This window comes from Nyctibius grandis, chromosome 11 (assembly GCF_013368605.1).
Source record: "Nyctibius grandis isolate bNycGra1 chromosome 11, bNycGra1.pri, whole genome shotgun sequence".
Taxonomy (NCBI): Eukaryota; Metazoa; Chordata; class Aves; order Nyctibiiformes; family Nyctibiidae; genus Nyctibius; species Nyctibius grandis.
This window is the reverse complement of record NC_090668.1, coordinates 2,876,758-2,898,421: the sequence shown is the minus strand read 5'-3', so window position 1 is coordinate 2,898,421 and position 21,664 is coordinate 2,876,758. Positions and strand designations below refer to the sequence as shown.

General features: G+C 54.2%; 1 protein-coding gene and 1 pseudogene across 1 annotated transcript; both read right to left on the bottom strand.

The window, feature by feature from the left end:
* The window catches only part of LOC137668902 (protein FAM118B-like), a 257,128-nt pseudogene extending 235,705 nt beyond the window's left edge, over nt 1-21,423 (bottom strand).
* LOC137668854 (putative ATP-dependent RNA helicase TDRD12) lies at nt 1,265-13,572 on the bottom strand. The gene is given in 7 exon segments (XM_068410670.1): nt 1,265-1,434; nt 1,476-2,401; nt 3,445-3,543; nt 8,406-9,369; nt 9,372-9,617; nt 13,125-13,458; nt 13,510-13,572. Coding segments are annotated over 7 exon segments (2,802 nt in total).
* Nucleotides 21,424-21,664: the final 241 nt, after the last annotated feature.

Below are 21,664 nucleotides of genomic sequence, written 5' to 3'. Positions count from 1 at the left end.
TGGGCCTACATTGCCTCTAGTGTTGGTTTTACCTGCAATGTATTTGAAGAAGCCCTTTCTGTTGTCCTTGACCTCTCTTGCAAGGTTTCATTCCAAGGAGGCCTTAGCTTTCCTAGTTGCCTCCCTACATCCCCTGACAACAGACTTATATTCCTCCCAAGTGGCCAGCCCCTCCTTCCATGATCTGTACACCCTCTTCTTCCACTTGAGTTTGCCCAGTAGTTCCCTGTTCAACCATGCAGGTCTCCTGGTACCCTTCCTTGACTTCCTACCTGCTGGGATGCTCTGATCTTGAGCTTGGAAGAAGCAGTCCTTGAATGCTAACCAACTATCTTGGGCCCCCTTACCTTCTAGTACCCTGTCCCATGGAATTTCCCCTAGCAATTGCTTGAAAAGGCCAAAGTTGGCCCTCCTGAAGTCCAGGGTTGCGATTCTGCTAGTTATTCTGTTCCTGCCACATGAGATCCTGAACTCTACCATCTCATGGTCACTACAACCAAGGCTGCCCTCAACCTTCACCACTTCAACCAGACCCTCCTTGTTAGTGAGGATAAGATCCAGCAGCGCTCCTCTCCTAGTTGGCTCATCCACCATTTGCATCAGAAAGTTATCATCAATGCACTGGAGGAACCTCCTGGACTGAGGATGGCTGACTGAGTAGGCCTCCCAGCAAATATCAGGATAGTTGAAGTCCCCCACGACAACCAGGCCCTGTAATTGCGAGACTGCTCTCAGCTGCCTGTAGAAGGCCTCATCACCCTCCTCATCCTGGTATCCTACGATACCACAGATTAAATACTGTAACATACTAGACCATCGAATAATTACTATACCGTACCGTACAAGACAATACAACCCATACAATAGAATACATACAATACAGTCCAGTACAAGAAATACCGTACCCTGCCATACACAGAATGCACAGTCAGATGCACAATACAACACAAAGTAGAACACAATACAGAACACAACAGAGAGCACACGACACAATTCAAACAATACCCACAATACAAACACTACTTACAATACAGTGAATACCCCACCACACAGTTCATGGGATTCCAGACCATACACGTCATACCGTAGCACAGGGTACAAAACACAACACATTCCAGACTACACAGCCGGAACTCTTTCCATACACACATGCCCTGGAAAGCACCAAGCTGTTCATGGGAGGCGACAGAGGCGCATGCTGAGGGGCTGCAGCTCCAGCGTGCTGTTGTGTGGGTGCAGAGGAGCAGCAGGGCCAGCCGGGCGCTCACCTGTGCTCGGCGAGGTCGTCTCCCGAGATGGGCTCAGCGGGGTCGGCTCCCGAGAAGTGCTGGCTGCAGGAGCCTGCTGGCAGGTGGCCTTGGAGATGTGCTGTATCATGGTGCTGCCGAAGGGCTGGCCAGTGCCGGGCACAGCTGGGGCTGCCGAAGCTGTCACCTAGCAACGGGGCCAGGTTGTTCGCCATTGGCTCAGCCCACAGTCATCAAGGCCGCCAGCCAATGGGTGGCGCTCTGCTGCAGGAGGGAGAGGAAGAGGCGGTGCCCAGGGGTGCCTGTGCTCGCCCTGCCCCGGCAGGGGGAGGCCGGGGTCTCCCTGCGCGCAGCTGGGGCTGCTGAGCTCCCCGCCTGCCGCCGCTGTGGCAGAGGCCCCGCGGGAGAAGCTGCCCTCGCAGCCGGCCCGCAGGCCGTGCCCAGGGCGTGGCTGGAGCCAGGCTGTGTCAGGGCAGAGGCGCCTCAGCGAGCCGTCCCCACGAGGGGCCGTAGCAGGTCTGTACCGCGGGGCGGGGGCATTCTCCAGGCTTGGCTGCAGGGGCGGTTGGCCGGGGTCGGGGCTGAGGCGAGGGGCCATCGGGGCTGGGCAGGGCTTGTCTGCGCTGGGCTGCCCGGCTGTGCCCCTGCGGCCGGTGCCTGCGGCGGGCTCTGCCTTGGGCGCCGCTTTCTCTCCCCTCTCCCCGCCGCTGCCAGAGGCGCAGGCGGGCGCTGCCTGGTGGGAAGCTCTGCCGGGCTGCTCTCGCCCCTGGCCGCGGCTGTCGGCGCCCCCTCCTTCCCCCGGGGCTCCCTCCACTCCCCTCCGCCCCCCTCCCGTCTCCCCGGCGGCGGGCGCACGCGCGGCTTTGGGAAGCTTCGGCGGCAGCGGCCGGCGTGAGGCGCGGGGGGGTGAAGGCACCGGCCGCGGGCGGGAGCGGCGGGAGCGGCGCTGCCCTGAGGGGGAGGGGGGCGGCGGCGGCGTTTGCGGGGAGCCGGCCGTGGGAGCGGACAGCGTGTGCCGAGGGAGCGGGGAGGGGAGAGCGGCGCTTCCCTCCGGGGAGCCGGCGGCGGGCAGCCTGCCTGGGAGTGCGCAGCCCGCGCCCGGCCCCGCCGTTAGGAGCCGGCGCTGCCACCGCAGGCACCGAGTGTGCTCTGGCCTGTGGAACACGGGTGTCCCAGCGGTTCAGAGGCAGGGCACTGGAGTGGGAGGCTGGGAACCTCGGGTGCTGCCTGTTTCCACTTCACCAGAGCTCATGGCAGCCGCCCCCCCTTGGCACTGGGGAACTAACAGAGCCTGGGTATGGTTGCAGTACTGACACAAAGGGCGGGTAGGAATGTTCATAAACGCGAGCATGTTCAAACCCTCCGCTCGCTTCTCATGTTAATTGCGACGCCTGCACATTTGTAGTCTTAGATTGTTCTTGAAATGAGTCGGTGGTCCCCCAAGGGGTGTCTGGTGGTCGTGATCCCCCCTAGTTGTGGTGTCCGCTGTATGACCCCGCTTCTGCACAAGCATGGTTGAGGCCTTGCAAAGTTGTTGCACATGTGGGCTGGCCCCAGGGAAAAGATACCATCTGGCCTCCTCAGGACTTACCTCTTCCTCCAGCCAGAGTTGTAAATCACACCAATTAAGGCACAACAAAGGGATTGTTTTGTTCCCAAGGCCCTTATCTCTTGCCAGACTTCCAGGCCTCTGTAGCACCCATCCCCTCCTCCAGCCAGAGTTGTCAAACAAGTTGTTTAAGGCATCCAAACTCTGTCCGTCACACTTCCCGAGGTGAATTCACTTGCTAGGGTGGAGGGATTCCCTTTTGTGGTTGGTACACACAGTGTCATATTGGTGCTTGTGGTAGCATCTTGCCTATGGGAAAAGCAAGCGAGGAACATTTGTTCCATGTGGGGAGGCCGTAGCAAGGTTTGCAGTTGTTGTTGTGGACCCTCGCAGAGCAATATCGCACGTGAGTCGTCCTGAGATAGCTGTCCTGGGTAAACATGCTTCCCCTTTGCTGTATGTGGCTCTCTGTGCTGGAAGCGTAGTCCTGTCCACAGTTATATTTAAATGGGCATGATTTTATGAATGCTATTTCTATGAAAGTACTGATACTGTGTAAGTCTTTAAACATTGAGATCTGTATGTAGATTTCTATGAAGTATATACAAAGACTTTTCTGTTTAGCTGGGAAGGGGGTTGTGTCTGTACCAGGTACTGCCCAAGAGTGTGACCAGTTCGTTGAGTTCCTGGGTGCCCTCAACAGCAGAGTGGAAAGCAACTTTAGCTGAATGGGGCTGGTTCTTCCTCCTGGGGGAGAGAAAGGTGGGGGGAGGAACTTGAGCTGAACATGGGCAGCTTTCCCAGGAGGAGCTGCCCTGTGTCTTCTCCCATACCTGCCAGCCCTATGCTTTCTAGAATTGTTTTACTTGCCCCATGTGGCCTCAGGTGGCTTCAGATGGGAAGACCTAGCCTTTAAAGTCTGCCTTCATTTCTGTTACCTGTCTGAAATGGCTTTAGTGTGCCCTAGACTTGCCATGCTTTAGCTCTGTAGAAGTGATGGAAGGTAAGGGTTGCTGCCTCCTACAAGTCCCCTGATGTCCTAGAAGCTCCGCAAATGCTTCTGCAGAGCTCTTAATGTGAGCGGTCGCCAGTGATGAATAGGGAGAATACTGGGGTGAAATGAGAAATCTCTGGGAATTTGTAGAATGGGGTCAGGCAGGCAGGCCCTCCTGAGGCCATCTGGTCTGATTTCGTGCTCAGAGTGGGTCCAGTCAGATCATGTTGCTCCACGCTGTGTCCTGTCACGTTTGGAGTAACTCCAGGGAGAAGCGGCATCATCTCTGGGCAACTTGTTCCAGTGCTTGGGCACCCTCGTGGTGAGCAGCTTTCTTTGTCTTGAGTCAGAATCTGCAGCTTGTCTGTTGCCCCTTGTCCGTCCAGTGTGCCCCACAAGAAGAGTCTGGCTCTGTTTCCTCCAGTGAGGGAGAGAAGTAGGAGTGAGAAGTGAGGCAGACACCACCCACCCCCTTGCCCCCACACCCCTCTCCCACGTAGCATCTTCTCTAGCTTTTCCCCCTTCCTTTGGCAGGAGGTTGCCTTCCTGTTGAGCAGTGGCTTGCATTTCCCTTAGCCTTCCTTCTGCTTCCAGTAGCCTTCCAGAAGCCCTTCCTGTTGTCCTTCATGCCTTCCTAGTTTGCCTCCAGCTAAGCTGTGGCTTTCCAAAATCCATCCCTGCATTCTTGGACAATGTCTCTCTGTTTCTCCTGGGTGTCCCATCTCTGCCTGCACCTTGTATGTTCTTCCTTTTCTGTGTTTGAGCTGGATCAGGAGTTTCCTGTCCATCAGCGCTGGCCTTCTGCTACTTGTGACCAGCTCTGTGTTTTGGCATGGACCCTTGTGGTGTCTGGGGAGGGGGGCTGTTGTCCTTGAAGTTCTACCAGTTGCCCTGGGCCCCTTTGCCCTCCAGGCCAGTATCCTGTTGGCTCCTGCCTAGAAGCTCTTGAGGAAGTGGCAGTCTGCTCTGCTAAAGTCCAGCGTTGTGATTGTGCTGGTTTGCTCCCTTCCCTCAGGTTTTAAAATTCTGCAACCAAACGGTGGCCGCAGGCAAGCGTGCCCTTGACTTCCGCATCTTTGATCAGTGTTTCCTTGTCTGTGGACAAGGAGTCCAGCGGAGGGTAGAGATGTGTGCCCAGTCATTCTGCTTTCACACATGGGGTGTGAGATGATGTTGCTCCAAGTCTGCTGTCCCCTGGACACCTCCTCAGTGCCCCCTGCACCCTGCCTGCAGAGCCTGAGAAGCCTGTGCTGGTGTATGTGGCTGCAGGCCTTCCTGGCTGGCTTAGCCAGCCTGCTAGCAGAGACCCTCTTGCCCGCTCTGTCACGGAAGCCCTGTCCCTGGGCCAGCAGTCCTTGTTCCTTGTGCTCCTCAAGGAAGGGTCCTAGGAGCTGAAGCCCTGACTGTGGCACCAGCCCGGTGGTGTTGAGCAGCAGAATGTGTTTGCTGCTATTTGAGCCTTCCTGAGGAGAATCATGCCAGGGCCCAGGCTCTTCCCCCTGGCTGGTGCTTGATGTCGTGGGGATGAGGGCCTGCTGAGCCTCATCAGCCTTCCTGGAGCATCGTGCACCTGAGCACCCAGTGAGCCACAAGGCACTTGAGACTTGAGGTGGGGTTGGCAGAAGGGTGCCTCTAGCTAGCTGCAAGAGGGGGGCTCTGATAACTGCGAGCCTCCTGGCAGCCTGGCCTTGCCTCACCCTTCTGCCGGTGCTCTACAAAGAGGACGTGGCCTGTGTACAGGCAGGAGCGCCCCACCTTCCCCTGCCTCCCTGGGTGTGTTGTGCAGATGAGCCGTGTATGTTCGAAGTACAGAGACATCTCTCTGCTCTGCAGACAGCCTATATTCCACGTACAGGCAGGAGAGCCCTGGGGTTACTACCTGCGTGCACCAAGTCTTTGCTCTGCAAAGAGATGGTAGGTGTTACATGTAGGGGTAGGTGAGGCGCTGCTTTTCTACATTCCTGTTTTATATTTAGCCCTTATATTCTCTGTGCAGACAGAAAAGCCTCTCATCACCTTGCCTGCGTGTATTCCGCATATGCAGAGGCTGTGTGCTAAAGAAAAGACTGAAAAGCCTTCCTCTCCCCTTGAATACATTCTATAGACATAAACCAAATCCTCTCTTTAGGATCTCTTGTGTGTACCGACAGAAAAGTATGACTGTGTGGGTCTTGTATAGTCTTGTATGGAAAGAGGCCGTCTCCTGTCAGCAGAGAAGACCTGCCTCATCCCTGTGTACCTACTCTACGTACAGGTAGTACATATTCTATATACCGGCAATACACTAGCTCTGTACAGACAGAAAACCGTGCCTTGCTTCTCTCTCTGTGTATGTCTGCATGTAAAGTACGTGTATTCCTGTGCCTGTGCTCCATGTGGGGACAGCACACACTCCACACCCAGAGAGAAAGGCCCTTCCTCACTTGGCCTTGAAAATGTCGGTGTTCCATGTAGAGACAGTATCTGTTCACCGTAAGGACATTGACATTCGTATTCAACATCAAGACATAAAGCGTAGCTTCCCCTCACCTGTCTGTCTGTTCTGTGTGGTACGTCTGCAGCTGACAAATTGTATGTCTCTGCTGACGTTCTCTGTATGTGTTCTGTGTGGAGGGTGCGTGTATGGAGAGAAACACAGGGGTGTGCTTCCCGTGTCTGTGTACGTTTGTGTGTGTGGATAATGTATCTTGTGAATAGAGAGAGGAGAAAAGCCTCAGTGAGATGAGGTCAGCTGAGGCTTCTCTTCCTGGCGATAGAGCATATAGTGCCTGTGGATGATATGTATCGACCGTGCGTGGGGGAAGGTGTGTCTATGTTTGAGACAGACATCTGTTGACACGTATCTGTAGGTGTCTGTCCGTATATATTGTGTTTATACCTGCTGCATGTTTTCTGTATATATTGTCTGTGTATAAAGGTACCTAGGTGGTGTCCTGGCTGTGTGTGTTTCATATCCAGACAGCAGTTGCCTCACTCAGCAACTTCTTGTTGGGGAGTTCTTGTTCTGTCTGTAGAATATACACAGCCTAGAGGTAATGTAAATGAAATGAAGAAAGCTTCAGCTAAGCAAGGTGAGGCTTTTTTGTTTCCATGCAAAAGACGTACTCTCTTGTTTATGCCCCGTTTACAGGTGCAGAAAGCTCAGCCAGACTCTTCTGAGTGTCGGCAGTATCCATAACGTGGAGTTCTGTCTGACCTCTAGATGGAAAGCAGGGACATAGTCCAAACCCTTTTGTCCGTCTGCCGAGTCTCTGCTGTCTGAATGTCTTCTAGCTGCAGCCTGGGGAGCTTGGCCGAGTCTTGTGCCTTGACACGGGTGTGGACTTTGTGCTGCTTGTGGCTTGTGTATCTCTTGGGTAGTGGGCGAAGAGCGAGGGCGAGGTGTCGACTTAACAAAGTTTGAACGGCAGAGTTCACTCTATTACTTGCTCTGACAGGGAAACTGAGGTAGGGCTGGGCTGGAATGATTTATAGAGAGATGGGGAATGGACGGGGTAGAGGGGAAAAGGGTAAGGGCAAAGAGTAAGGAAGCCCCTGCGATGGAGTGAGGAGGTTCAGAAAGGACCCCCTTGCTTTCTAAACTCGTTCTCAGAGAGGAGTCTAGGTGTGGCTGGATCCAGTCGTGGTCCCAGACTTGGTCAATGGTTTATGTCTAAGGGAATTGGATACAGGGATTTCAGTGGTATTGATTCAATATGGTGTTAGGTGTTTTGTACAACTTTGGGATAGCAGCAATTTAAGATTAAACACTGTTATGGTAAATCACAAGATTGGATTATAGGATTTTCTAGCAATACTTAATCAATAATCAACAATCTGTTATAATCGATGCAGTGATTTAGTTAAAGATTTAGCAAGGTTTCTTAAATTGCGTATATACACACGCACAGAGAAATATAGAAATAGAGGTAGATATAGAGATAAACCTATAATTAAGACATTTCTTTTTCTGCAGATCATAAATTTTTGGAATCCAATAATCTTTGAAAATCTCGCAAAATCGAAATACAGTGAATTACCCTATTTTTTTTTATTAAAAAAATTTATGACTAAAGGTTTTAATTCTAACATCCTCATGCTTGCCTCCTTTAGAAATATCATCCCCATCACCCTATCCAGGCTTAACAGAACTGCTTCTATCTCTTGCTTCCCAGTCAAATCAGATTGCACTCCTCTTACCTCACGCTGTTGGAGGACCAGCAAAGAGATAATGAAGGCACAGAAGAGATTTTTCTATTGCGATGTTGTTATATATATTCATTGCTGTAATATCTGAAGAAAGAAGTATTGCAGGAAAACTCGTCCTTGGTCTCCACCTCTGAAATGCCGACTATACAATCCCACAAAAAAGGTGGGAAACTGGAGCATGTTCTATTGCAGATAATTTTGAAGCAGTTCTATGTCAGTTTTTAAGAAAATACTCATTAAGAATGCTACCTTCCTCCCATGCCCTATGACTTAAAGCTTAACTAAATTCTGGTAGACTTTCACAGGATGACAGAAAATGTTTCTTTCAAGTCAGAGAAACAGCCTTGTACAATTTCAACTACTCCAGAGTAGAAAGCAACAGAATAGAACTTCTTAATATGGTGGCTTAAGTTTTCTCCTCGCATACCACTCCTCATGAACCGTTTCTGCTTCATTTACTGAATTAGTGAATACCAGCACCTTCTGAAGATTATTCTGGGTAAAAAACAGTATTTTGAGTAGCACAGCAATTCTCTCACTGTTCGTGAAAAGTTGCACGACCTGTTGCACATTTCCACAGATGGAAGCTTCTTCCATAGCTGTTATCACAATGTAAGGATCGTTCAAGAACTCCTTTATCCACTGTGCTATATGTTTATGCCAACGAGTTCCAACAGCAATAAACTGATGCGGTGAATACTCCCGCTCTTCAGTAATAACGGCTTTCTTGCAATAATCTAATATAGTAAAAACCTGTTCGGTAGCGTCCGAGAACAGTACGTCAATCTCATCAAAAACAAGATGGCAAAGTCTACAAAATAATAAACAGTGATGTTCAAACAGTCTCGGGAGGCTGTACCGTGTAGTCACAATTACTTCACATCCTCGGATTTTCACACTTCTAGCTTCTTTTTTGATCTGCCCAAGTATTATCAACATGGGATGAAGATGTCTGGAGCACCTCGCGTACGTTTTCAGTAGCTCAAAAACAAGTTCTGCCTTCTTCCACCCAGGACATAAAATAAGTGCTAGCCATCCAGTCCTGCTTGGCAAGGCTTTGTAGCAACTTTCGTACTGCAGAAATGTAAGAAGTGGTGGAATATATAAAAAAGGATCATTTCCCTGATACGAGATGGCAACTACATCACATCCTTGAGCTACTGGCGGCCAACAGTAAGATTCTGTGAAGTTAGGGCCTAAAAATTTTTTCCGAGTAAGTTCCTTTTTCAGACCATCAAAAAGTGGTGCTGTTTCCAGAATTGACGATGGCTCAATTTTGTTGCTAAGAAAGACAAAGTTTCTTTCTTCACCAACATTCTGAAAACTCTCTTGGTCATCTTCAATTATTAGTGTTTTCAGAGGATCAGAATTTAAGAACTGCTGAAGCCTGTGTGAACTGCTGTATCTTCCTTGAAAGGCAAACTTGGAATTGCTTTGACAATAGATGCAGTATTTTCATTTAGATCTGTGCTTGACCTTTGGTATGTCTCTTCAAGAAAGGAACTGGAAACAGCAAGACCTGTTTCAATGTTTGTTGATAACTTCTCCTGAAACAGCACTGGCCTGAAAGCAAGCGCAGGATTAACATTTTTCACTGGAAGAGACTCAACATTTAATGATGTTTGATTCTCCTGATAATCTGCAGAGCTGTGGGGTTCCCACGGGACAATGGTGGGAACGAGCTACTGAACGAGCTATGTGCAGGCATGTCCAGGGGGTGGTAATGAACTAGCCAATCATAATACAGAACAAGGGCCTTGGCTCTGAGAAAAATAAGATATGGGGAAGTTGAAAAATAAGAAAGAATGCTGCACCTGCAAGATATAGCTTTTTAGCATAAGCCAATCAGAACTAATATAGAGGCGTGTGAACAAAGCACACTAACCAATCATAATAGAAATGACACGTACACAGAGCGTGTACAAAAATAGAATAGTATAAATGTACCCTCAATAGAATAGTATAAATGTACCCTCAGATACGTAAATAAACGAGATCTGCTTAACGATCATATTGGTCTGCGTGCATTTACTCCGTGCCCTCTCAAGTTAACGGAAACAAGTGGCGCCCGGAACAGGGGCCTGACCCCGGACCAGGGGCCCTTCGGCCGGAGACTGCGGAGAAGCAGCGGACAACGGACCGAAAGGGAAGGGTTGAGAGGAAGCCAGCTGTAGAGTGCTGCCCCGGCACTGGATTTTCGCACCGGGAAAAAGAAACGGATGCGGTTCGCACCGGGAAATGGATGCGGTAAGCCGGAGTTTTGCTAGCAAAGGAAAACCTGGGTAGGGCTTCCCAGGCAGCTGGGGGAGGAATGGGGTCTACCCTGACCAAGACAGAAGTGGCAGTGGTGAAACTCCTCCAACATATACTCTCTGTGAGAGGAATTAAATATGATGAAGCTGCGTTAAAGCAGTTACTGTCTTGGGCAAAAGATAAAGGACATTTTACAACCTTTAATGATGTCTTTGAAGTACCTTTATGGGAGAAGATTGGTGACTCTCTCTGGGATGCGGTGTCAAGTGGTGATAAGGAAGCCAATAACTTGTCTGCTCCATGGAGGCTAGTTAGCGAAGCGTTAAAAGGAATAAAAGCAGAGAGAGAAGTCACATGTACAGCTTTTACGGCTTTAGGACCACAGGCTCCTACTACCCCCTCGCTATTTGTGGGACCAAAACCTCCCACGGCCCCGGTGGCTGTACCAGTGGCAGCTCCTTTACCGCCGTGGGTACAGACGGCTCCGAAAAAAGCCGAGGAGCGGGGAGCGAGTAAAATAGATACAGATCCATCAGGACTGATATTGCGCCCTAAAACACGAGCTCGATTTGGACTAATTGATTCAGACGCTGAACAGGAGACTTGGCCGAAACCCCCTCCAAAACCCCCTCCTCTCATTGATCTCTCTGCGGATGAGGCTGAGCAGGAGGACAAGAAGGAGGGTAAACCTGCTTCGTATCCACCTTTACCGGATTCGCCGTTTCCTGAGTCTGTTGAACAAAGTTTACATTCCGGTGCTAAATGACCACCGTTAAAGTCGCCATTTACGGAGTCAGCAGTACCAGAGTCACAAGGACTTAAAGGACCGTTACCATCATGAAATGGACACGAACTTGACATGACAGAGCTTGGTAGACGACTGGAAGAATTAAAGAAGGAACTGCAGCAGCACCGTTCAGCCAACGCCTCGGGACACGTGACTATGTCTCCCCCAAACCCCCTCTGTGTTCGGGACAAGTATTAGGGCCACCTCAACCTCCTTTGCAACTCCCTACTCCACCTTTGGGTCAGGGTGGGGGGGAGGCTTGAGTCCATCTGGTAATGTGGGAGGTGAGGGAGAGGGTCAGTGTCTACCCGCGTATACAGGGGAAGACGGGGGGGAGGAGTAAAATGGAAAGGGATCATTCGGGATGCGTTATTAGAAGGGGTTATAATTCCACAAGCATATCCAGTGATTGTGGGTGCGGGTCCCGAGGGAAGAAATATTTGGCAACCATTAGATTGGAAAACTGCAAAGGAAGCATTGTTACTACAGTTAGCGAGGGACAACACAGATGAGGACTGCAGGAAAGTTATTGCAGGGATGGCAAATCGTAACCCCACCTTAACTGACCTAATGGATGCTTGTGGGAAAGTAGGAGCCACCACGTTTCAGATGGAGCATTTAGCAAAACTTTAGCAGCGGCAGTTAAGGTTATTGTTGTTATACATGCGGGCAAGAAGGTCACTTTAAGAAAAACTGCCTTAAGAAGTCGAAGCTGAGTGGGAGAGAGAACTCTGTTTTGATGTGACATTGCTGTGGGAAGCTGGGGCATTTTGTGAAGCTGTGCAGGTCTAAGTATAATGCTCAAGGTCAGCTGATAACAACCAGCTGCAGAGTGCAGGGAAACTGGAGAAAGAACGTGGGGAGGAACTGTGTGCTGACACAAATGAATCTTCCCAACCAGTTCCAGGCCTAAGCAGTCAACTCGCAGCCCGAACCGCAGGGAGGGCAGGACTGGTGTTTCCACGCGGGGTTAACCTGCGCGGCTACCAAGCCTTGGACCTGTGGCAAACGGCCGTTGTGGAACGAGTGCAAATGTGGAACATAAGGCTCAAGTTATGGCTGCGGCCGTACTTGGGGCTTATGTCGTCACAATTGCAGTCTCTATTCCAATTGTTAGCAGGGGACACAACTTTAACAGCACCACGACAGACTACTGCAGAGGTACAGCAACTGATTACAGAAATAGAAAGCAGGCTACATTCCAAATTTGTATATCGTATTGATTTGAATCAGGAAATACAAATTATCACTTTGTTTGATAGGCAAATTCCGTATGCAATAACTGGTCAATGGAATTCAGAATAATCAAATTCGTTACATATATTGGAATGGTTGTTTCTACCTTTAAGAACAAAGAAAACTGTCCCCATGATTGCAGAGCTATTGGCACAGATTATCATCAAAGGACGGATGCGATGTGGGGAGCTTGTGGCCAGAGATCCTGCATCACTAACTGTTCCTATTGCAGCTCAGTACTTTGAGTGGTGTATGGCTAATAGCTTTGCTTTGCAAACAGCCATGGAGAATTTCTCGGGACAGGTTGTTGAGTGCGGAACTTCCAATTACCACGAGAGTGTTGCGTACGAACACTCCCGTGGATGGAATTACCATTTTTACAGATGGATCTGGGAACAGAGGCAAGGCGGGCCTTGTCTGGTATTCTGACGGCAAGTGGGAATCTATGGTAGTACAACAAAAGGGTTCACCTCAGGTGGTAGAATTACGAGCTGTATTAGAAATATTTCAAAATTTTCCCATTCCCTTTAATTTGGTTACTGACTCAGCATATGTGGCTGGCATTGTAAAACAATTAGACAGATCTGTTATAGAACATACACGTAATCAGTGTGTTTTTGAATTGCTGCGAACTCTGTGGCAAGAAATTCAAATCCAAACTGCATTGTTTTATGTTCTACATATAAGAAATCATACTAATTTACCTGGGTTTATTGCAGAAGGCAACACCCAAGTGGACTCTTTGATTTCTGACTCTACAAATTCTACTACAATGACTATACAGGTGCCGGACATTAAACAACAGGCACGTATATCACATGAGTTTTTTCATCAAGGACATCGGGCACTGCGACGACAATTTCACAGAACTCCCCGTATTCTCTTCAGCTTCCTCAAAATGAGCGAAGTTCTTCGAGACAAGATCGTTGTTAACGCATATCTTTTCATCTTTTGTTGTCACATAAAGAAAAATATCAAATGTGTTATCTTCTACAGCACATAACTGGGCTTTCGTTTGGGTAGCTGCTTTGAGAAGGTTTTGAAAATACTTCATAGCAGCAAAATCCCATCTTTTGGCTGGTATCATTTTTGCAGTATTCTCACACAAGTCGCCATGCAACGTCAATGGCTTTGTGCGATACAGTCGACACTTTTTTGCTCTATAGGGGACCCGCATAAATGCTTCCAGTGCAACTTGAATGCTCTAATACCAAGACTTCCATGTTTCTCAGCTAGAGTCTTCCTCAACACGCGCTGAGGCGATGTCGGGCGGTTGGCGGCAGGGGGGAGGCACGTCGTCGGCGCGGGGTTTTGCCATCACAGAAACGTGGTGGGATGACTCTCATGACTGGAGTGCTGCTATGGATGGCTATAAGCTCTTTAAGAGGGACAGGCGAAGCAGGAGAGGCGGTGGGGTAGCGCTGCATGTTAGGGAGTGCTTAGACTGTGTCGAAATTGAGGAAGGTGGTGAGGATGACAAGGCTGAATGTTTATGGGTGAAGATCAGGGGGAAGGTCGGCAGGGCAGACATTACGGTGGGAGTCTGTTATAGACCACCCAACCAGGATGAGCAGGCGGATGAGGCGTTTTACAAGCGTCTGTCAGAAGCCGCCCGGTCGCCGGCCCTTGTACTCGTGGGCGACTTCAACTTGCCGGATGTTTGCTGGAAATACAACATGGCAGAGAGGAAGCAATCTAGGAGATTGCTCGAATGTGTGGAGGACAAATTCCTCATGCAAGTGGTAAATGAGCCCACTAGAGGAGGGGCCTTGCTTGACCTGTTGTTTGTGAACAGAGAAGGACTAGTGGGAGATGTGAGGGTCGGTGGCCGTCTTGGGAATAGCGACCACGAAATGTGAGAGTTTTCGATAGTGGGGGAAGTAAGGAGGGGCAAGAGCAGAACTTCTACCTTAGATTTCCGGCAGGCAGACTTTAGCCTGTTTAAGAGGCTGGTGGACCGAGTCCCTTGGGAGTCGGTCCTGAAGGGCAAAGGAGTCCAGGAAGGCTGGACACGCTTCAAAAGGGAATTGCTAAATATTCAGGAGCAGGCTGTCCCAGTGTGTAGGAAGACTAGCCGTCAGGGAAAAAGACCGGCCTGGTTAAACAGAGAACTTAGGCTAGAACTTAAGGAAAAAAAGAGAGCCTATTTGCTCTGGAAGAAGGGTCGGGTAACTCGGGAGGTCTATAGGTACGTGGGCAGGTCATGTAGGGAGAAGATTAGAAGGGCCAAAGCTCAATTAGAGCTTGATTTGGCTGCTACAGTCAAAGATAACAAAAAAAGCTTTTAGAAATACATCAACAGCAAAAGGAGGGTCAAGGAGAGCCTCCCCCACTTGCTGAATGAGGAGGGTAGTGTAGTGTCAGGGGATGAGGAAAAGGCAGAGGTGCTCAATGCCGCCTTTGCCTCGGTCTTTAATGTCAAGACCGGTTGTCCTCAGGAGACTCGGCCCCCAGAGCCTGAAGTTAGGGACGGGGCGCTGTGTGAACCTCCCGTAATCCAGGAGGAGACGGTTAGTGACCTGCTGTGCCAGTTGGACACCCACAAGGCTATGGGCCCGGATGGGATTCACCCCAGAGTAATGAAGGAACTGGCAAATGAACTTGCCAAACCACTCTCGATTATCTACCGGCAGTCCTGGTTAACTGGAGAAGTTCCAGCTGACTGGAAATTAGCAAATGTAATGCCCATCTACAAGAAGGGCCGGAAGGATGATCCAGGGAACTATAGGCCTGTCAGCGTGACCTCGGTGCCAGGCAAGGTGATGGAACAGATCATCCTGAGTGCCATTACACGGCACATGCAGGACAATCGGGGCATCGGGGCCAGCCAACATGGATTCATGAAAGGCAGGTCCTGCTTGACCAATCTGGTCTCCTTCTATGACCAAGTGACCCGCTTAGTAGATGAGGGCAGGGCTGTGGATGTAGTCTATCTAGACTTCAGTAAGGCATTCGACACTGTCTCCCACAGCATCCTCCTAGACAAACTGGCTGCTCAGGGCTTGGATGGGTGGACTCTTCGATGGGTTAAAAACTGGCTGGATGGCCGAGCCCAGAGAGTGGTGGTGAATGGGGCAAAGTCCAACTGGCAGCCGGTCACTAGCGGTGTTCCCCAGGGCTCAGTTCTGGGGCCGGTGCTGTTCAATATCTTTATAGATGAACTAGATGTAGGGATTGAGTGTGCCCTCAGCACATTTGCAGATGACACCAAGCTGGGTGGGAGTGTCAATCTGCTGGAGGGTAGGAAGGCCCTACAGAGGGATCTGGACAGGTTAGATAGATGGGCCGAGACCAACGGCATGAGGTTTGACAAGACCAAGTACTGGGTCTTAGACTTCGGCCACAACAACCCCATGCAGCGCTACAGGCTGGGGGAAGAGTGGTTAGAAAGCGGCCCGGCGGAAAGAGACCTGGGGTTGCTGATCAACAGCCTGCTAAACATGAGCCAGCAGTGTGCCCAGGTGGCCAAGAAGGCCAATGGCATCCTGGCCTCTATTAGGAATAGTGTAGCCAGCCGGTCTAGGGAAGTGATCGTCCCTCTGTACTCGGCACTGGTGAGGCCGCACCTTGAGTACTGTGTTCAGTTCTGGGCCCCGCACTTCAAGAGAGATGTTGAGGTGTTGGAGCGAGTCCAGAGGAGGGCGACCAAGGTGGTGAAGGGTCTGGAGGGTCTGACCTACGAGGAATGGCTGAGGGAGCTGGGGGTGTTTAGCCTGGAGAAGAGGAGGCTCCGAGGTGACCTTATTGCAGTCTACAACTACCTGAAGGGAGGTTGTAGTGAAGTGGGAGCTGGCCTCTTCTCCCGGGCAACTAGCGATAGGACAAGAGGACACAGCCTCAAGCTTCGCCAGGGGAGGTTCAGGTTGGACATTAGGAAGAATTTCTTTTCAGAAAGGGTTATTAGACATTGGAATGGGCTGCCCAGGGAGGTGGTGGAGTCACCATCTCTGGATGTGTTTAAGTATAGACTGGACATGGCACTTAGTGCCATGGTCTAGTTGACAGGGTGGTGTCAGGGCAATGTTTGGACTCGATGATCCCTGAGGTCTCTTCCAACCTGGTTGATTCTGTGATTCTACTTCTTAATGTGGCAAAACCCAATGATAGTGAATTCCTCGCTCTTTCCCTTTGTTGGCGCCTGTCGGCGGAGGGTCTGAATCCCCTCGTGAGTCTGCCCTGGATGTCGCGAAATCTGCCCTGAGAGGCGTCCCAGCTCGAGGGGAGATGCAGGGTCACAGCCTGCTGCAATCCCTGAAGGTCAGAGAGTCTCACATAGGATCAGTGTTATGGGATGGCAAGATAATTGACTTTGGTCAGTCCCTTTTTTCATTATGGCCGTAAGTCTTGTCAGGCAGCCTTGGCACATTTCAGGGCGGGCAACGGTCCAGGCAAGAGGAGTTGGGGGTACGCTTCCCAGGCAAGAGGAGTTGGGTCCAGTTGGGGAGCGCCCAGTCGTCCCAGCTCCTCGTTCCTGTTCATTCCCTGGGCAGCAGGAGTTTCGAGTGCGGTTCGGGGGTGCCCGATCATAGTAACTCACTGTGCTTGTGCCCAGGACAGGGAGGTACAAGGTGGTCTCGACTCACTGCGCCAGCAGGCAGGATCAGAGAGCGCCTGATGGCCTCGGACCACTTGGTGTTCCCTGATTAACGTTGGCTGGTCCTGATGTTACAGTGTGGCTTGGTGGTGGTGGGCGTCTGCACCCCCCACGAGGTGAGAGGGACCATGGAGCAGAGGAGCAGCTCCTGGGTGAAAGAGGAGCTCTCCCGGCGGAGAGTGGGGCTGAGGGGAATGTTTTGGGGGCTACGTTGTATCTCGGCCAGGAAGGGCCTTCTGTCGGTTGCAGGTTTCCCAAAGGCAGAGGAGTGGGTCGTGCCCCTGAGCAGGGGCCACGTGTGGAGCATGAAAGCTCTCTAGGAAGCGTTAAGAGCGGTTGGCCACAGGGTTGAGTAATCCCCGTTCAATGAAAAGCAGGGGTCTAGGAAGAGGTGCGGCGTTTGTGTCCCCATCAGGTGTGGTCCAGCTACGCGCAGGCAGTGTTTCCGTTGTGGGGACGTGCAGTGTGGTTCTTTGGCCCAGGAAAATGAGGGAGAAGTGAGGAATTATGCAGGAGCCCTGAGGAGACGATGAACTGGGATGCATTCGAGGACTTTCACGGGGCTTGCTAGGAATGACTGTAGGAGATGGAGAGCAATGTTGTGAAGTTGTTGGCTAAGAATGTCCAAACGGGAATAAAAATAACTGTTCCCCTGCCCTTCTCTAGGATTGCCCACATTTTGAAGCATGCGAGGAGCGCGTCACCCTCTGGCCCAGGAGAAGCGCTTCACCGCCTGGTTCTTTTGGAGCACTTGATCATTTGGCTTTTTGGGAGCGTTTCATTACATGGCTTTTCTTTGGAGTGCTGCAATGCCCAGTTCTTATTGCAGTGCCTCGCCCGTGCCGCCGCCGCCCCGGGGGAGTGCCTCGCCCGTGCCACCGCCGCCCCGGGGGAGTGCCTCGCCCCTGCCGCCACCGCCCGCGAGGAGTGCCTCGCCCGTGCCACAACCCCCGAAGAGTTCTTCACGCCTGCCGCTACTCTGAGAGGTGTGCGGGTTTCCTGCCGCCCACCCCCGAGGAGTGCCTCGTGCCTGCCGCCCACCCCCGAGGAGTGCCTCGCCCCTGCCGCCACCCCCAAGGAGTTCTTCACATCTCCTGCTTCTTCGAGAGGTGCGCGGGTTTGCCGCCGCCCCCGCAGGAGTGCCTCGCCCGTGCCGCCGCCCCCGCAGGAGTGCCTCGCCCGTGCCGCCGCCCCCGCAGGAGTGCCTCGCCCGTGCCGCCGCCCCCGCAGGAGTGCCTCGCCCGTGCCGCCGCCCCCGCAGGAGTGCCTCGCCCGTGCCGCCGCCCCCGCAGGAGTGCCTCGCCCGTGCCGCCGCCCCCGCAGGAGTGCCTCGCCCGTGCCGCCGCCCCCGCAGGAGTGCCTCGCCCGTGCCGCCGCCCCCGCAGGAGTGCCTCGCCCGTGCCGCCGCCCCGCAGGAGGGCCTCGCCCGTGCCGCCGCCCCCGCAGGAGTGCCTCGCCCGTGCCGCCGCCCCCGCAGGAGTGCCTCGCCCGTGCCGCCGCCCCCGCAGGAGTGCCTCGCCCGTGCCGCCGCCCCCGCAGGAGTGCCTCGCCCGTGCCGCCGCCCCCGCAGGAGTGCCTCGCCCGTGCCGCCGCCCCCGCAGGAGTGCCTCGCCCGTGCCGCCGCCCCCGCAGGAGTGCCTCGCCCGTGCCGCCGCCCCCGCAGGAGTGCCTCGCCCGTGCCGCCGCCCCCGCAGGAGTGCCTCGCCCGTGCCGCCGCCCCCGCAGGAGTGCCTCGCCCGTGCCGCCGCCCCCGCAGGAGTGCCTCGCCCGTGCCGCCGCCCCCGCAGGAGTGCCTCGCCCGTGCCGCCGCCCCCGCAGGAGTGCCTCGCCCGTGCCGCCGCCCCCGCAGGAGTGCCTCGCCCGTGCCGCCGCCCCCGCAGGAGTGCCTCGCCCGTGCCGCCGCCCCCGCAGGAGTGCCTCGCCCGTGCCGCCGCCCCCGCAGGAGTGCCTCGCCCGTGCCGCCGCCCCCGCAGGAGTGCCTCGCCCGTGCCGCCGCCCCCGCAGGAGTGCCTCGCCCGTGCCGCCGCCCCCGCAGGAGTGCCTCGCCCGTGCCGCCGCCCCCGCAGGAGTGCCTCGCCCGTGCCGCCGCCCCCGCAGGAGTGCCTCGCCCGTGCCGCCGCCCCCGCAGGAGTGCCTCGCCCGTGCCGCCGCCCCCGCAGGAGTGCCTCGCCCGTGCCGCCGCCCCCGCAGGAGTGCCTCGCCCGTGCCGCCGCCCCCGCAGGAGTGCCTCGCCCGTGCCGCCGCCCCCGCAGGAGTGCCTCGCCCGTGCCGCCGCCCCCGCAGGAGTGCCTCGCCCGTGCCGCCGCCCCCGCAGGAGTGCCTCGCCCGTGCCGCCGCCCCCGCAGGAGTGCCTCGCCCGTGCCGCCGCCCCCGCAGGAGTGCCTCGCCCGTGCCGCCGCCCCCGCAGGAGTGCCTCGCCCGTGCCGCCGCCCCCGCAGGAGTGCCTCGCCCGTGCCGCCGCCCCCGCAGGAGTGCCTCGCCCGTGCCGCCGCCCCCGCAGGAGTGCCTCGCCCTTGCTGCATCTCCGAGAGGTGTGCGGGTTTGCTGCTGCCCTGCAGGAGTGCGTCGCCCCTGCCGCTGCCCCGCAGGAGTGCCTCGCCCTTGCTGCATCTCCGAGAGGTGTGCGGGTTTGCTGCTGCCCCGCAGGAGTGCGTCGCCCCTGCCGCTGCCCCGCAGGAGTGCGTCGCCCCTGCCGCTGCCCCGCAGGAGTGCGTGGCTGCCTCCGCCGCTGCCCCGCAGGAGTGCGTGGCTGCCTCCACTGCCCCCGAGGCCTGCCTCGCACCTGCTGCCGCCCCGGAGGCGTGCTTCGCGCCTGCGCTTCTCCGAGAGGTGTGCGGGTTTACCGCCACCCCGGAGGAGCACTTCGCCCGTGCTGCCCCCCGCCCAAGGAGCGCTTCGCCCCTGCCGCCACTGCCCCCAAGGAGCGCTTCGCCCCTGCCACATCTCCGAGAGGTGTGCGGGTTTGCCGCCGCCCCGGAGGAGTGTGTCACCCCTGTCACTTCTCTGAGAGGTGTGCGGGTTTGCCCCCGCCCCGGAGGAGTGCTTCGCGCCTGCCGCCCACCCCCGAGGAGTGCTTCACGCCTGCCGCCCACCCCCGAGGAGTGCCTCGCCCGTGCCGCCGCCCCTGAGGAGTGATTCCTCCTTCTAGATAAAGGAATCATTGGAGCTGGGGGCACGCTTGAGAACCAAATTAGGCTACTTCCAAAAGCCAAATCCTAATCAGAGTCTAAACCCCTCCTACAAGCACACTCACCGGTGACAGCTTCTGGTAAAGGTCGTGGGCAACGTGAACCAAGTTCTTGTCTTCATGGAGACACTTTTGAAACCGTTTGCTCTTTTCATCTTCCAGCAGATCAAACTTAATAGCAGCATCCAGGAGGGCCTGGATTAATCGCTTCTGAGACTTCAGCGCCGGGACCTGTGGAGCAACTGCTGTGCTGATTCCTGTCCCGATCACCAAAACGAATTCCCGAGGCTTCTTGGTTTTGAGGCTTGGCAACAGCTTCCTGCAAGAGGAGAAAGTAGGTACCATTGTAGATGGAAGGATGTCTTGGGTCATGAAGACCGAGGACGAGGGAGGTGCCCTCTGCCTAAATTTTGAATCAACATTAGGGTCCTCCCATAAACACCGACTCATCACCGAAGGAGGTGGGGAAAGGTGCGGATGCCCTTTGTCTCCACGCTCAGCAGCTACTACACAAGTAAAGCTACACCGGCGCGCCTGACCTGAACACTTTAAGGAAAGTAAAAACTGCGTGCTTCCAGCTCAATGCCGGAAGATTTACCCCTCAATTTATATAAATGCCCCTCATCAATTATTTTTAGCTGCTTTGAGCACTGAGAAGAACTACCCCCAGTGAGGGGGTAATTCAGATCTTCTTTTTTAATTAAGTGGCTTCAAGATGTTGGGATAAGACAAACGTTACATTCTAGTTTAAAACCCGCTACGTTTGGGCTAGAAGAATCCAAAAGGATGTTAATGAGTTGTTCCCTGTCCGACTCCGTGGGAGTCGCAATTGGAGCAGGCCCGCACGGCTCGTCAAAACCACCCTAGGAAGGAACAGGCTTCTGAGGTAACGGGGACCGGTGGCACGAGGAAAACAAGCCCTTAAAACACATCAGAGGTTTTTATTTAACGCTGTGATCCTCCATTTGCTTTGGGCTCCCACCGGCTTCATGAAAAACGAGAGCGAACACAGTGAAGCCCAGCGAGGGGGCGGTTTAGCACCTTCAGGGACGGCTGGCGCCTCGAGGCCTTCCCTTTCCTCTCTGCTGCGCCCCTTCCTCGCCCCTGCTCACGCTAAACCTGAGGGAAAAGCAAGAAGAAGGTATTTCAGCAGGCAGGGAGGAAGCTGAGGGGGGAAAAAACGGCCAAGAAAATGGCTTTTAAAGAGGGTGACGGTATAGGGGGGGCTGACAGAGCGGCAACGCTGAGGTGAAGCTGGGCCCCAGCGCTCCCCGCCCCCCTCGGGCTCATCCCCGCCCCCCTTGGGCTCACCCCCGGCTCCGTCGCCCCCCGGACAGCCCCACAGCCCCCTCAGAGGGGCCGGAGCTGCCGCTGCTCCCCGCCGCCATAGCGGCCCTCGGGGCTCCTCTCATGGCGGTCGCCTACCCCGGCCTGCTGTCACCACGGCAACGTTCCCCCCCTCCCCAGTCCCCTTTCCCACCCCGCACGCACCTAGCGCCGCGTGCCCGGCCCCACGCGGAGACGCCCGCCCCGCGCAGGCGCCTCGCGCCCTGCCCCGCCCCCTGTGCGCGGCGGCAGGGAGGGGATTGCGCGAGATTTCACTGAATTCTCGCGATGCTTCGCGGGCTA